General features: G+C 36.6%; 1 protein-coding gene across 5 annotated transcripts in view; it reads right to left on the bottom strand.

Moving 5' to 3' along the window:
• Positions 1–15,909, bottom strand: part of LOC124770046 (diphosphomevalonate decarboxylase-like) — a 68,699-nt gene extending 52,790 nt beyond the window's left edge. The window contains exons 1-3 of one of the 5 annotated variants that reach the window (XM_047249176.1): positions 15,563–15,665; positions 3,249–3,280; positions 2,666–2,736 (exon numbers count right to left, since the gene is read on the bottom strand). Coding sequence is in view for 2 of the 5 variants with exons in the window: in XM_047249172.1 (XP_047105128.1) it covers positions 2,666–2,736; positions 15,563–15,614 (123 nt within the window). In the remaining 3 variants the exon portion in view is untranslated. Of the gene's footprint in view, positions 1–2,665; positions 2,737–2,832; positions 3,187–3,248; positions 3,281–10,215; positions 10,290–15,562; positions 15,758–15,875 lie in introns of those variants that run through there. The other 4 variants (XM_047249174.1, XM_047249172.1, XM_047249175.1 and 1 more) reach the window with 4 other exon arrangements.
• Positions 15,910–16,963: the final 1,054 nt, after the last annotated feature.

Raw genomic sequence — 16,963 nt, 5'->3', positions numbered from 1 at the left:
ACAGAACACTGTGGATACTCACAATGTTTGAGAAGACATGCAGCATACATTAAGCCAGTGGACTCTCACCAATAGTATGGAGCAACAATGAACCTAAGATACAATGGAAACTGAATAACTGGAACAATGGGCTTAAACATTTTGGTCTTCATACAGGACAAATCAAAACAATATTGCCTTAATCTGTCATCAAAACATCAGTGTTAATAACACTGACACAAGTACAGCAGTCTCAGTACCAAAGGAAGGTAATGATATAAACATAGTAATGAAAGTTCTGGCAGAATGTAAATGGTTTAGGAGTAATGGAGACCTCTCACCAAATAACACAAGCATTGACTCATTAATAGACAATGAAAAAGCTTTGCTAGGTTTCACAGGATATCCTTTGATGAGCTAGAGTACAAATACTCACATTTGTATTCTAGCTTGTCAACAGATTTCTTCCAAAAGCTTGCAAAGTTTTCATTCTCATTTGTGTGTGCCCCTTGACACTTTTGCTATTCAGTGAGTGGTCTCCTTTACTGCTGCTGAAACCATATTTCGTCAACTTAACTGGGTAAAGCTTTTTGAATAGGTAAGGTGCACTGTTGTAAGAGGGAAACAATCCCACATTGGATTAACGGAGGCATGTGGCACTGAAGAGAATTCTGAAATAATAAGATACAAAAAACAGAAATCACAATTCAACAGTAACAATAATTATATGGAGAAATATGAGAACATTGAGTCCAAAGACATGTGAGATTATAGGACGTGAATGGAACTGCCTTACAAAGAATTGGAGAAAAACTGTAAACTTTTATGACAGCGGAATGTGGGGATGAAATATAGAGGAGCGTGTGGGCTTTTGGTAAACCCCACCAGATAAGCAAATGGGAGATACAGACACACTAATATGTGTAACATCACTAAAGTCTAGTGTGGTAGTGGTTGATATTGCATGCTGCATGTGAAATTCAATAGCAGGCCAAAGTATGGCCACTTGGTGACTGGTTCACTCACAGTTTTTCCTTCACTAGCTGCTATTATCTGAATCTGCCTCTATGAAGTGAACCATGGCCACCATTGCTGTTTACTTTGGCTGGACTGAACTTGTATTTTGAGAGTGACTGCCATGTTTTCCAACTTACTGCACAACTAGAGTGATAGGCCTCTTATCTGCACTCTGTGAGTTGGTATAATATTTCCATATAGTGCACCTTTGTTAATATCATAACTACATATATGCTTGTGCTACAAGGTTGTCATACTTGAACTTACATCAGTTTCTCTCAGAAGTATTACTATTTTTTGTGGCGTAATGGACAATTTAATATGTTCTCACATAATGCTAATTTTGTGTTCAGTAGATGTTTGTTGGTCATAAAGTGAGGGTTACAATACAGGTGATAAAAGGAACATGAAAAAGAAAGTAATATATTTATGGAGAACTAAAGAGGGAATGATGAATGGAAAGTACCAAAGTCAAAAAAGAAGACAGTGGAGACAATATGAAAAGAAACTAGTGTAAGTGATGGCCATGTGGATGACAAAAGCAAAGTAAGTGTTGAAAAACAAGTTTCCATCTTTACATTTCAGAATTGCAAATTGTGCGGGCATATAAAAGGGAAGAGAGGTGGAAAGAATGGAAATAAAATGCCCTGAGTGATGTAACAAAACCCAGGTCCCTGTACATTCAGCCACAGAAAACTGTGTACTGCTGATGTAGCCCATTTGTCTGTGGTTAAATTTCAGGAAGAGTTCCATGACAGTGTCAGGCATAAATGCACAATATTCTGAGAGAAGAAAGTATTATGAACACCTGTTAAATTTCAATTATTTTATTGGAAATGTTATTAAAGTACTGATTATTTCTTGTTTGTTTTCAAGTGATGAATATTTTGCAATACACATCTGGCAACAACATTTTATTTTATTGCAGTTTATGTCTCTATTGTAGACCTAGTATTATGCACTACTATGAAAATATTGTTGTTACACAAGTGACTGGTACTCTAATCATAATATTTGTGTCATACAAATAACATTTTACTGTGGATTGTGATAGACTTTTTTTGTGGATTACCACACAAGTTGCTTTTAAGGAAATGCCACTCTATTTACAAAACTGTATAGTATGCAATCAAGATAACTATTCACAGTTTCCATCACTGCATTTCCACTCCTTCTGAAGAAGAGAGTTATTACTAAAGCTATTTTCAGTCCCTTAAGATTGTGTAATGACATGGTTTACCTAATTAAAAAGTGTAGCTGTACTGTGTCACTAAGTGTGATGAGTGTGTGTTAAACATCTTGTCACATCTGCAAAGTTATAGAAGAAAATATGTTGTAAAAAGACCATGGAACTAGAAACAAATGTTAAGGACCCTAGTCTAAAACAGCCAAAGTAGGTATCATGGAAAACTCATACCATTGACTAATCACCTTAATGGATAATTTACATCTCTCATTTCCTGAGTCAATTAAGTTGTTTGAGATTAAACCAACATTTTATCACATAGGAAAATTGAAATGTTATTTCTCCCTTTTCCAGCCAGAAAAACAAAAATGTTTCTGCTCTTGAAATTCAAAGTTGAAGACTGTTGTGTGTCAGGAGAAAGATGGACCAGTCCAGCAAACGTCATTCCAATTAAAAGTTACAAAAATTCGAAGCATTGCTTACATGTTCTGTGCTTAATGTTGTGCTGACAGAGTCATTGAGTGGTAAAATAAGTTTGTCATCTCGTTTACCCCCTGTAACAGAAATAAATTCAAAAAAATCAATTTGTGAGTAAAAGTGCATATAACAAGTAAATTAAAACTGTGACACAATTATGTATATGTACTCACATTTGCCTCTCATTCCTAGCTTGTATCCCATCATTAGTGGCCTATTGTTTTTACGATAGACTCATTTATTTTAGTTTTACCTTTGTAGCTTGATGCCCTTCCTCTTGCCACAGTCATTAGTTCAGGAAGAGAAGCTGTATGTGCTATCTACCTTTCTGAATCATAGAAACTTTCTTATATGTGTTGTATTTTAACTGTTTATGTATCATATTTTCTGAGGTGGTGACTGGGGACCAGCCCAACTTTTGCCTAAACAAATGTGGAAAAATGCCTCAAAACCACACTCAGACTGGCTGGTGTATGAGACCAACAATTGTTAATCCATCACACAGATTCAGCCCAAGTCTGGGTCACCTATCACGTCTCATAAACTAGTGCACTGAGCATTAAGCTATATGAGCAGGTTATGTACTTACAGATTTATGAGTGACATATCATAAGCAAGCAGCTGAAAGATGGAAATAAGTAACACATTAGTTAATGAAGGAAACTGATGGATGTAATTTTTTAAAAGGACAACAAATAGTTACAGTAAATTGTCATACACGTTGAGTTTGTTCAACATTCTTCTTCCTGGAAATGCACTTTCTTATAGATAGTTTTTCCATTACTGGAGGAAAAAATTCAGAACTAATGATAATTCAATAGGTTGTATGTTGAACATGATGGCACTTAACTGAATCTTACAACACAAAGTGATGACATTTAACTGAATCTTACAACACATGACATGGTGTAAATAAAACATTTAAAATAACAGCTATAGCGAAAGAAACTCAATAGCAACTTAAATGATGTTTGAAATAGATGAAATAGATGTGCCCTCTTCACACAGCACAAGTCACGTCAATGCATAGTGTAATGAGCTCGTTAGAAGTGAATTCAATTTTTTTGTAAAGTTGCTCTAAGGGAAGAAAAATGAGAGTGGCAATACACCTGATAAGATCTCAGAGATGCTCAATTAGTCCAGTCAATGAAGGAAAATTAAGGGAAAAAAATTATATAGTCACAAATTTTTGTACAGTGGTAGGTTGCAGGGCCATGGATGACAAACTATCTTGATTAGTGAGGTATGAGTGTGGGGATGGGGGCCATTTGAAAGTCATTTTTTTATCTTTTGTTTGAATAACTTGAAAACTGCAACTTGTAGCAAAAATGTTTCGCAGCACAAAATTAAACTGCATTAAATTTCCTACAAAAAAGATATCATTCATATTTTTCTCTAGAACTAATAGTTATTCTGTTGCAGTGGATGTAAAAATCACAGATTATTAAAAATATTGTTTTAATTGTATAAAATTAATTATTATTGTTAAATGAAGTGGGTTAAGAACAAATATTAAATTTCAGAATAAAATTCAGTTGCCAGTTCCAAATATATTTTTATTTAACTTTACCAGTTTCAATAAATTATTTTGTCATCTTTAGAAGCATACAAAATTAGGGGTGTTATAAATCTTTAGACCTGTGTTATGCACTTCTGTAAAGTATAAACATTTATGTAAAGTACAAGAAGTATACTGCAGAAACTTACTTAGTATTGGTTTAGCAAAAGCCAACATCTTCTTCATACAAGCATAATGCAACTGAAGACTTAATTTTATTCTGAAATATATACTGCAGTTGCTGACTATTACAGCCATGAAAAAAATAACAAATATAAATGTGTGTATCTCATCTAGGTACAGTAGAACTGCATTAAAGGGTAAATTGTGTGCAGAGTGTATAGCAGGGGTGGCGGGAAAGGTGAAGGGTTAGAAGCACAAGGGAGGTAGGTCACCAGATTGTGGTCACGCATGTCCCTCCTTCATACATCTGCAAACTGAAGAACAAGCAGGTGAGTCACCACTCTCTTTACCCCACCATATCACAAGGAGCAACTAAATGCTGTTTCACAAAGTTATAGCAACCCTTCTGCATCTCGCCTTATGAATCACCAGTGACACATTGTGCAGACATACCCACAATGCATTTATTTTGTGCAGAGTGTGTTAACACTACATGGAATGCAGATATGAGTTACTAATAATACTAGTGCAAGAAGTGCATACGGACAGATTTTATGTAAATTTCTGCACACTGTTTTACACTGATAGAAGGAATTTGATTGTTAGTCATCCTGTGTGACAATTGTAGTGTTCTCCCTGGAAAGACTACTCCCCCAACCACAGGTTCTGCTTGTCTTTCAATTTAAACAGACTCCATAGCATTTTCTATCCAGTCCATTAAGCAAGTAGTCAAAACAACTTCACTGAACTCATGTTTATGTAGAGGAGTTATTTTTCAGTCTATTGAGTGAGCACATATTTACAACTGTTAAGCGAGCTATTATGTAAAATAACTTCCTATAAACAATGGCTGAGAAGTGTTTAATTTGTGGGGTATTGTCAGTAACCTATGTAGTGTTGATGGGAAAGGGATTGGCTTAGTAAATATAGCACCTTCTTGTTGTCTACAATTGACGGCACCTTGTAAAACTATGTAATCATGTTGTAGTCAGACTACACTTCCCTCACCATTACTTCATTACTGGTACTCTGCATAATTCTCTTCCATTTAGGTTGGTTGAGTTGTTTGGGGAAGGAGACCAGACAGCGAGGTCATCGGTCTCATCGGATTAGGGAAGGACGTGGAAGGAAGTCGGCCATGGCCTTTGAAAGCAACCATCCCAGCATTTGCCTGGAGTGATTTAGGGAAATCACAGAAAACCTAAATCAGGATGGCCAGACGCGGGGTTGAACCGTCGTCCTCCTGAATGCGAGTCCAGTGTCTAACCACTGCGCCACCTCGCTCGGTCTTCCTCCATTTAGGAATAGCTGGCACTTGCAGAGCGCACTGCACAGAGTTGAGCCACTTACCATACATCCACAGTATTTCTTGCAATGAGAATGTGAATGTGTGTGATGGAGTGGTGTGGATCAAGTTCAAATCTACGACAATAATCTGCTGTAATGCATTGCTTGACTTATGTTAAAGTACATGAAGCTTTCTAACACTAAGGTGACCTACTACTGTCGCAGAGGGAGCCAATTTAAGCTCTGGGCCTCTTCAGGTATTGGGAGAGCTGAGGTTAAGGTACCCTCATGTTGCAAAATGTATTCCAGCTACTGGTAGTGGAGACAATGAAACTGACTTTGTTGAATACATAATGAGAACATGTTATACTTGGGGCAGGTTCTGTAGTGTGGTAGATAGATGACAGCTCCAACTATTGAGCTTTTTTACATATTTGTGCACTTAACAACTGCAAATAGGTACTGATATAGCTCAGCAAAGTTATTTTGTCTAGTCACACAAGAGATACGGTCAAGAAATGCTGGGGAGGTATAACCTATCAGTGCTTCTGCTGGGAGAAGTTGCCTTTCCTGGAAGATCACTGAAGCTGCCATGTAGGATGACTAAGAATTAATTTCCCTTCCAGCAGAACAGAACAGTGTGCAGAGATTTACATAAAATCTGTCCATATGAGTTTCCTGCATGAGTGTTATTAGTAACTCATATCTCTTTTCCATGCAGTGTTAATACACTTTGTGAAAAAGTAAACATTTCTGGGCATGTTTGCACACTGTGTTGCCAGCGATTCATAAGACAAGAGCAGAAGTGTCAGTATAGCATTGTGAAACACCCTTCAGTTGCTTCTGGTGATATAGTGGAATAGAGGGAGTGGCGACTCACCTGTATGCTCTTCAGTTTTTTGACCCATGAAGGAGGGAACTGCATGGTCACAATCCAGTGACCTACCTTCCCTGATACTTCTACTCTCTTTGTTATTCAGTAACTGGTAATTTGGCAGTGCAATCATTTATATAAACGAAAAGTTACAAACAAATTGAAAAAAAAAAGCAAATCAATAACCAAAACAATTCTATGCTGCTCCAACCATACAATGTATCATACTTGTATCCTTATCAGCAAGTGGACCTCGAGATAGTCAAGAATTGCTGCTTAAGCCTGTTCGAATCTTCGCAGGCAGCCCTCCTGAGGGAACCCAATCTATATAAGGAGAGTTTCTGTGACAATGCACTGCTAATTCAAGATAGTTTCAAGTATGCTCAATTGGGTTCATGTCATAGGTAAGCACATCCCGTCTCAGTGATTCACAGGCCTCAAATTAACTTTGATAGTCATGAGAGGTGTATGACATCTGCACATAATACCTACTTAGAACACAGCTGAACAACTTCCATGTTGAACCTGTGGGACTGCTGTGGTTGTAACATGCACTGGGAGGCCATGTCCATCCTTTCTACAATGACTACCAGGTGTTAGATAAATTTTGCTTCGATGCTGTCAAACCAGGTTCCATCCCATTTGAGGATTTATACTATTGTTCAGAATGGATGCCTAGAGGTCAAATTAAATGTGTGAAGATGGCTGTGAATAGTGTCAGCAAACTTGGAGACATAATGAACAGTGTACACCTATTTTCCCATATTATCAAACCAAATTGTTCCAACTATGTACAGCCACGGAGCATTGTATATTACAAAATTGTTGAGGCTTTCGTGGTCACTTGTTGACAAACTGCCAATTGGCTTCTGTCTCGGGTTCTTCGGCTGACGTTCATCTAATGATTTTTCTGACGTTTCGCCAGCACGAGTGGCTGATATTGTCAAAGCTTTGACAATGCCAGCCACTCGTGCTGGCGAAACGTCAGAAAAATCATTAGATGAACGTCAGCCGAAGAACCTGAGACGGAAGCCAATAGGCAGTTTGTCATTATATATTACGTTGGAACCAAATGTTGTAATGTACGGTATTTGTTAAGTCAGTGGCCTCAGATGTGAGAGAACGGTTGCTCATACTCTGTCCATCATTTAGGTTTTCCTAAATCATTTTAGGCAATTGCTGGAATGGTTCTTTCAAACACAGCACAGGCAATTATATTACACTCCGCAATAAGAACATGTACATATATTTCAAGTTGAAATATAGTACTTTAGTTTTTACTTGTACTGAGCCAACAAACAACAGTATGCACCAGTGTGCACTTCAGTATAAAGAGGGAGACAGTTCTGTCACATTTAGTACAGTTGATAATTGTATAGATGGTGTAACAAGCAAAAAGTTTTTAGAGATGGAATGAATACATGAAGATACTGGCAAAAAGCTTGTAATATGCATGTTTTGCTCTTTGGGTTCTATCATTGGTTTGTATCAGTCAGTGTCTTGTGGTGACATACAATTCCTACATACATTTCAGTTCTTAGCAATAGGTTTCTTCTCTTGGAATCAAAAGTACAAAATACAGATACTGTTTTAAACTGCAGAAAAGGGCTGTAAGAATATTAACTAGAAGTATAAGTCAGGCTGATTGTACAGTACTGTTTAAAAAACTGAGTATCCTTACTGCACTAAATGAGTACATCTACCAATCTGTTGTACATACAGGGTGAATCACCTAAAACTTGCACCACAAATATTGTGGAAATGGAAAGTACTAGTGACATACGTTTTCCACAGAATGGATTGATAGTCAGGGGCTCATATTGTTAGACAATAAACAGATAGTAATAATACTTAGAAAGAATATTTTTTGTTCAAATATACATTATTTATATAGAACAATGTCTATTGACATTAACAAACTAAAAGTAGGGTAAATTAGAATGTCTGTGGCGTTCGTCACAGGATTCTAGTGTGAGTCATTTACGAGATATTTTATTTTGGAAAGTTTCTATGCTGAAATTTCTTCATGCCATTCAACCTGCAAAGTTACTATGTACAATGTGATTACGTTTACTTATAGTGTGCTTGTGCATTCCTTGAGTGCAATGTGACTTGTTAGTCAGTTAATGTATGACAGTCTAAGCAGCAGGTTGTGAGTGAACAATGGGATTTACCAATGCAGAACAAGCTGACATGCTCATGGTATATGGAGAGTATAGGAAGAATTCAGTTCATTCTTGTATGGTGCACGTGGACAGATATCTCAACAGACATCAACAATCTTTCACACTTGATCTGCATGTTAGCCCCCACACAATCACTTGAGGGAGGGTCGTATGTCAGGGAAGTGTCCTATGCATTCTCCGGCAACACAGGTTCCATTCCCATCACATCTCTCCATCAAGAGCTGCATGGAAATGAGTAAAAGAATCATGCTAACTTCTGTATGTGGGCATTACCACAGGATACTCCAGATGTATCATGTGTCTTGTTTAGTGAAGAAGCCACATTTACCAATCATGGTCTCGTAAATTGCCGAAACAAGGACTATTGGTGTGTTGACAATCCCTGGTGGTTTCATCAGGTGAAATATCTGTGTCCATGGAGTGTAAATTTGTGGTGTGGAATAGTGAACCAACAGCTTATAGGTCTATTTCTCATAGGTGGAATACTGAACGTGCACAAGCATCACACCCTCCTAACAGACCACCTTCCATGGTTGCTAGAAGACATTACTCCCAGCCCATATTGCAAGAAGTACTACAGCATGTTTTCACGAATTGCTTCCAAATCTTTGGATTGGACGCAGAGGACCTGTACCTTGGCCAGCCCATTCCCCTGATCTGACATCTGTAGCCTTTCTTCTGTGAGGAAGTCTGAAAGATGCTGTCTACAAGGACATACCAACTACATCCAATGATATTCAGTGAGATATTACTGAAACCTGCTCAGACACTGCTGAAATGCTAGCACATGCGTAGCATTCATTCCACACCAGACTGGAAGTGAGTATTGCCACTGCTGGTGGTCATTTTGAACACAACCTGTGATGGTCAGTTGTCTTGTTACTGTTCAGAAGTCAGGTAACTAGTGTATGCACTTAAATTGTTCTTCAGTGTGGGAACTTTTCAAAATACGATATTTTGTAGATAACTCCTGGAACAAACATCACTGACATTTTTATGTATCCTCCTTTTGTCTGTTAATGTCAACAGGCATTGTACCATTTAAAAAAGTGTATGTTTGCACAAAAAATACACTTTCTAAGTATTATTACAATCTGTTCATTTGCTAGCAATATGAGCTCCTGGCTACCAATCCATTCTGTGAAAACCACACATCAATAGCACTTTCCATTTATGCAGTATCTGCAGTGCAATTTTTAGGCGATTCACCCTGTATAAAAGATAACCTTACTAAGTATTTCACTACTTGTTCTTTACATATTTATGGAACAAGAGCCAGTATGGGCTTACATTTACCAAGGAAAATAAAAAAAAAAAATAAATAAATAAATAAAAAAAATCAACAAAGCAGCATTTTGCAGTGGCGAATAAGATTGTACAATAAATTGCCAGAGGAGATGTAAACAAATTCTAAAATGCACCTGTTTAAAATGGCAGCTAAAGCATTGTTTATAAGTAATGCGTACTACACAATTAAGTATTACTTAGAGGATTCAGAGTAATCAATAATGAAAGAAGATTACATTACCTTGTCACATCACAGTACTTAAATGTTTTTGCAAGAAAATCATGTGCCAAGATCTGTAGAGTACGACAGTAATGACTTTTCATTCTTCTGAGTTCAACATTGCACTCATCATGGGGGCATGTGGACTCAGTTTGTCATTGGACTGAAGGGAAGACATGAACAGTCAGTTTTCAGAATGCACTAGAGTTAGAGCAAGGGCTTTAACGGGAAGTCATGATTCCAGGAGCATCAGGGGGGCAGGGTCCTATAAATGTGTAGTGAAGAAGAGTAAAACTGTGTTTACATCAAAGAACATCATACAATACGGAGCAACTGAATAAGGCGGGTGAGTTGTGAAGTCACTGACCTCATATTCAGGAGGATGTCTTTAAGTATACTTATATATGTGAGAGTATGTATATTTTTTAATCTATTTCTTTTCATTATATTAGGCCTATGATGACAAATAATGTGTCACTGTAAGATGCTCCCTAGAGGAATGATTGAACCCTATATTATTGTAAAATGATCATTAGAAGAATAAACTACTAAAAAAAAAAAAAAAAAGAGTGAGTCCATGGTCTAGATTTTAACTGATCCTTCAAGACATGTTGATAGACTGAACTGAGAATCTTGATTTACTTTTACCTTCTTTACACAGGATTATGTACACAGCAATTTCCTGTGATCAAAAAAAAAAAAAACACACAAACTTTGCAAGTTTTAGTGAAACACTGCTCCAGCAACAGGAAGAAAATTGTTACCTTTTATTTCTTCCCTATTTGTTAATCCTAATTCTGTATTTTGGAACTTTCCCTTTTCCTTTAATATTGTAAAGTATTGTTACAGAAAACTGATTTTTTGAGGTTCAGTTCTATTCTTAAATTTATGTGCTCAGCAGTCCTGACTCGTTTGTTGCTGAATCAGCAATTGATAAGCAAATGTAAACTTTTATCTTTTGTTTTGAGTAAATAGTATTTCTGATGTCACATTCAACACTATGAACATTCAACCTCACTGTTGAGGATTGATTCAGTTTATGATTCAGTTTATTCACCATTGACCACTTACAGCGGAATAGGTCTGAACATTAAATATACAATTAACAACAACTTTACAGTAAAGTTTTTACAATTTAATTCCTTTTCTTTTAGGAATATTCTTATATACTAATGTCAATGCTTATTTCAAAATATTCTGTTATCTTATAAAATGGGTGTTTGAGAAGCCAGTCATAAACCTTACGTTTGAAAATATTATTGGTCAGTGACCGAGCAGATGCTGGAAGTTTATTGAAGAGTTTTAAACTCATTATTTTGTGTGAGTTTGCAGTCTTTGTGAGTCTGTGTCTTGGTATGTCAAAGTCCAGTCTGCCTCTGGTGTTGTGGGGATGTATGTTCTCTCTGGTCTCGAACTCATTTAAGTTGCTTTTGACATAAAGCAGGGCTGTGTAGATGTATAGATTCACCACAGTTAATATCATGTGCTTGATAAAGAGGGGATGGCAGTGTTCCTTGGGCTTAGCTTTGCTTATTATTCTAATTACTTTTTTTTGAATTTTCAGAATTTCACTGACAAAGCAAGAATGTCCCCATAACAATATGCCGTAGGAAATGTGTGACTGAAAGAGGCCAAAATATACCACCTTTAGATACTCATCAGTGACTATCTCTGTCAGTCTCCAGATGAGATAACACACTCTTGCTATTCTCTTGCAGATATGGCTAATGTGTTCCTCCCAGTTTAATTTTGAGTCAATGTGGAATCCTAATAATTTTATTGATTTGCTTTCAACAGCTGTAGTTAAACCCAGAATTAGCTCTTGTGTTTTATCAGGATTACACAGGAGTTCATTAGAAGAAAACCAATCCATTACTAGTTCTAGTTTTTCCTGTGCTGCCTGATGCAGTTCTGTTGTGTCAGGTTTGTATTGAGCAACGGTGTATCATCTGCATAACACACAACTGAATTTGCTCCTACATGGTAAGGTAAGTCATTAATTGCAATGATAAACAGAAAAGGACCTAGGACCGAGCCCTGAGGCACTCCAGTCCGAACTTCCTTAAGTGAGGAGCATCTATTTTTAATTGATACATACTGTCTCCTGTTACTTAAGTATGATTCGATTACATCCAAAGATGGTTTGTGTATGCCAGTTTTGCAAGTAGGGTGTTAGATGGTATGCAGTCGAAGGCTTTGCTAAGATCGCACAGTACGACTGACACTAGATCCTTATTTTCGAATGCAGTTATCACCTGGTTAACAACCTCAGTGACAGCAGTAGTGGTGTTTTTACCATGCTGATATGCAAATTGTCTGTTGGAGAGGAGATCATGCTTATCAAAATAGTTATTTAGTTGACTGTACATTACATATTCAAAAACTTTAGAAAAAATTGGGACAATAGAAACTGGTCGATAGTTTTGGGGCAGATGCTTATCTCCCTTTTTAAAGACCGGTATTACTTTAGCAGTTTTGAGTGCATCTGGGAAAACTCCAGATTCTAAACAAATATTAAAAATAAAAGAAAGAGGTTGACAGATAAGGTGTATTATTTTTTTCATTAGATAATTAGAAAACCAATAAAAGTCCATGCTTTTGGAGTTGGTGAACCTTGCCACAGCTTTTACAATATCCTCTGGGGTGACAACATTCCAGTGGAAAGTATTCATACTATGGGGCACAGCACAAAGATGATCTAGTGCACAAGTGCCATTTTGTTTGATTTTGTTTTTCAGCTCACTCACTGAGGTTAGGAAGTAATTATTTACTTCTTCTGGGACCAGCATTGCATCTTGTGTATGGGTTTGTGAATTATATTGCTTGATGATATCCCATGCTGCTTTACATTTGTTGGGAGCACTTTCAATGTAATGTTCACATGCTTGTTTTTTTGGCCAAGGACAGTTTGTCTTTGTAGATTTTTTTACATTTTAGATAAGCTCTATAAGAAGTATTATCTAGCTCAGGTCCTTCTTTAAAAGAATTTTTATATATTCTGTACAGTTTGAGCATCTCCTCCCTAGTGAGAGCTAGCTCATCTGTATACCATTTTAGCTGTTTGTTTTTCTGTTTATGTTTAGGGCTACTTTTGATTAATGGTGAGCAGGAGTACCATAACTCTATGAGTATTTCCAGGAATTTGTTAAACACCATTTCACCAGCACCCTTTCCAGGTTGTGTGTTGTATACAAAGTCCCAGTTAACATAAGATATTCTGTCAATAAATAAATTAATATATTCATCTTTCTGCCCTCTTACCCATGTGGCATTAGACTTGATTCTGACTGATTTGTCTGATTTAGGCAACAGGAGAATGTTAAAATCAATGGTTCATGATCAGTTAGGGCTCCACTGGCAAGTCTGACGTCGTACATATCTCTAGAAAAATTTACTATAATATTATCTAAGCACGCCTTATCCCGTGTTGGTGCGTAATTTGTACATTGTAAATTTAGTGATCTTAAGATATTAAAAAACGTTCTAGTAACATGTTCATCACTGTTGGCCATTTCAATGTTGAAATCACCACAGATAATTAGTTTTATGTTAGATTTTAGTATTTTCCTCATAAGCAGCTCAAATCTTTCGAAAAATGTATTTACATTTCCTCCTGGTGATCTATATAAGCTAACAATTATGGTATTCTCTACGTTTAGTCTTATACAGCTAAATTCTCCATCTAGTTCTGCACAGTAAGAGCTAACATCTATTTTAGTAAACATTATACTATCTTTAACAAATATTAGGGCACCTCCATTCTTTCTTTCACTTCTACACATAATGTCTCCAACAGCATACCCCTGAGGAACAAAATATTGTACTTGATCGTCTGTCAGCCAATGTTCTGAGATACAAACAACATCAACGTTTTCAATACTGCACAAATGTTCTAATTGTAATACTTTGTTCCTAATGCAGCAAATGTTCGTTTGCATCACAGTAACAGATTTATCTTTATTGTTTATTGTCTGAGAACACTCTCTCATTCGAATGTCGCTTTTAGCAGCTAGTTCAAGTACAGGAGGTTTATTACCCGCCGATTCACAGACTTTTATACTAAAAAATGATGTACATTCCAGGTATTACTCAAACCGCTACTTTCGTAGATCGTTTTATTCCGTGTGAGTCTTTCTTTAATTATTTCATTGACACGATCGCAAACAAACTTTTTCTTTCATAGTGTCTCATCTCCAGAGCATAGGTCCTCATTTTGTGGTCAACATCAAATACTTACTAAGACCAGTACTCACACCATTCAGAAGTCATGATGAGAAGTATGTCACAACCTATCATCTGGGGACAATAAAAGCAGTGGGAACACTCATCTCATAAGTCCTATGAATTTAATTAAACTGCTCTCTACAACCAGATGTCTATATCTGGTATGCCCAGTCACTGTTTATCCACCCAGTTCATGACTGAAGAGGAGGGTTACACATCAACATCTGACATTTCTATGAGTGGAAATAAAGACCTGCTTGAAAACCAACCATAACATATTCTCCGCATGTTTTCTTTACATATATAAACATCATATTTCTGATGGCTCTAACTTACTACTTTGTAGATAAATAGATCCTTACTCTAAGTCTGTATGTACAAGGCATGCGTAGTTCAACCAAAGTGTCGATCTCTCGCAATACAAAAGTGAGTCATCGTTGATCCATGCATATAGTTTTCTTGGCAGCCCTATAGACACGCTTAACATTTTCATTTTACTTAACAAGGAATGAAGGTATACCATCTTATACCTTGTCTCCTTCTCCATCAGGTATTTGCCCCTCTGCATTTCTTTACAATTCAATGGCGCTGAATTTTTAAAGTTTGTAATTCTATGAGAAATTGTTTTTTAAAAAAGTTTTGTGTGAAGGATACTCCTGGTACAAATTCTCTTACGCTTGGTGTAGTGCCATAAAAAATACTTTTCCCAATGAAAGGGGCCCCTCAGACAGTAAAATGTTAACTGCCACGCACAAACTATTTATTTTCGACAGAATTAAACAGCCAAGATATCTGGCATTTCTTATCTGCCGGCCTTCGAAATTGTCGGTGGCTCTACAGTGTATTTTCAAATTATTGTTTTATAAAGGTAATAGTGATAGCTGTGATAGAAGCTAACACAGTTGATAAATTTCGTACATTTCCTTTACACGTTACGTTCTACAATATTTTCTTAACAGAATGTTATCATTCTTGAAGCAGAAGACAACTTCGTAGTAATGTAAAGATGCTTTATAATTGAAAGTTTTCATCTGACGTGATTGGAACCAAATACACGACGCCGAAACGTCTCTATGGACTAGTAAAGTGAACTTCAGTCACGTAAAAAGGAAAGTGATGTACAGTATAACAAAACTGAACTCACAGTATTTTATAACTGCAATATTAACAGGTGCGACGCATGTAACAATCTTCATATTGTCCACACAAAACGCAACGTTATTGAAACCAAACGTCGAGAAGCGCCGAGATGCAAATATATCTTAACCTTTAAGTCAACTAGGCTTTATGTATGCGCCGACGTCCTATACTACCGTTATTACTGTGAGAAGTAACCGTATATATTGCGTGGGAATTACGGGTACATAAAAAACACAAACTGCAACTATTAATGAGTTTGTAAAGATATTTATTTATTTTCTTATTTTCGAATAGCCGTGTAAACACAACTCGTTAACCTTTCAAATGTAGACGTCAACAAAATCTTCACATCAAAGATACTATTTATATGTAGAGTGACCTTTGCCTCCGCGCCACAGGCGTCTAAAGCTAGCGAAATGAGGGATGCTCAACTACCGGACCTACCGACAGATGGCTCTAGCGCGTGCCAGCCAAAGATCATATCATTGAGTGTCCGCCATATCTGAATTTGGCGAAAAACGAAGTGTCAAAACACGGATGAAAATGTTTTTCGTTCTGCGCCCTGATAAGTCTTTTATATTGGATGTTCTAGATATCTACACATCAACATAATGAAGTGTTTCTAATCTAGTGAGAAAAAACAGTGACAGTTCTGCTATGAAATTCCTAAATTCGAGTGTGTTTTGGAAGTTTGACAAGCTGACCTATAAATTGTTTACTATTAATTTTATGAGTGCTTTACTTATTTGCCCGTTTTAAAATACTATTTAAGATTCAATGGAGCTCAACAAATTACCTTGGTTGCCAAAGCTTTTAACTACAGGTATAATTCGGAAAATCAAGTGTGGAAAATAGTGAAGACGTGTCTTGAAAAAAAGTTGACATCGTTTGCTTTGGCGTATCTTTACTGACAACAGAAATTACAACTGAACTATTAAAGTATTACTTAGTTATAAACGGAAAAACTGTTATTTTTCTTTATCTGAAGTGATGCATTACCGATCTCCATATATGCTGACACTGTAATTGCAACATTCACTTACGAATTTGGCTCTCTCTTTGACCAGAAATTTAAATGCCATGATTTTATTAACGCCTGTATATGTCACAGTGTATTTTAACTGAGTGATAAGGTAGAAGCACCAGTTTTTGACAGTGCTTCAGTCTTTGATACGAGACTAGAAATACATTTAAATGAGACAAACACAAAGGCCAACGTTAAGGCTCCTCTTAAATGCATAACTGGTATCATTTGGAAGTTAAGTGTAGTAATAATATTATATTGGACTGATCCATGATGATGTAGGAAGTGAAGGAACTTGTTGAAAATAACATTGATCACAGCTGTTAATTTTAAGGTTGGGGTGTCTTAAAACTGTAGTTTTCCAGTCTGACACCCAAATAA

This window comes from Schistocerca piceifrons, unplaced genomic scaffold, assembly GCF_021461385.2.
Source record: "Schistocerca piceifrons isolate TAMUIC-IGC-003096 unplaced genomic scaffold, iqSchPice1.1 HiC_scaffold_730, whole genome shotgun sequence".
Lineage (NCBI taxonomy): Eukaryota > Metazoa > Arthropoda > Insecta > Orthoptera > Acrididae > Schistocerca > Schistocerca piceifrons.
This window is presented reverse-complemented; position numbering and strand designations above follow the sequence as displayed.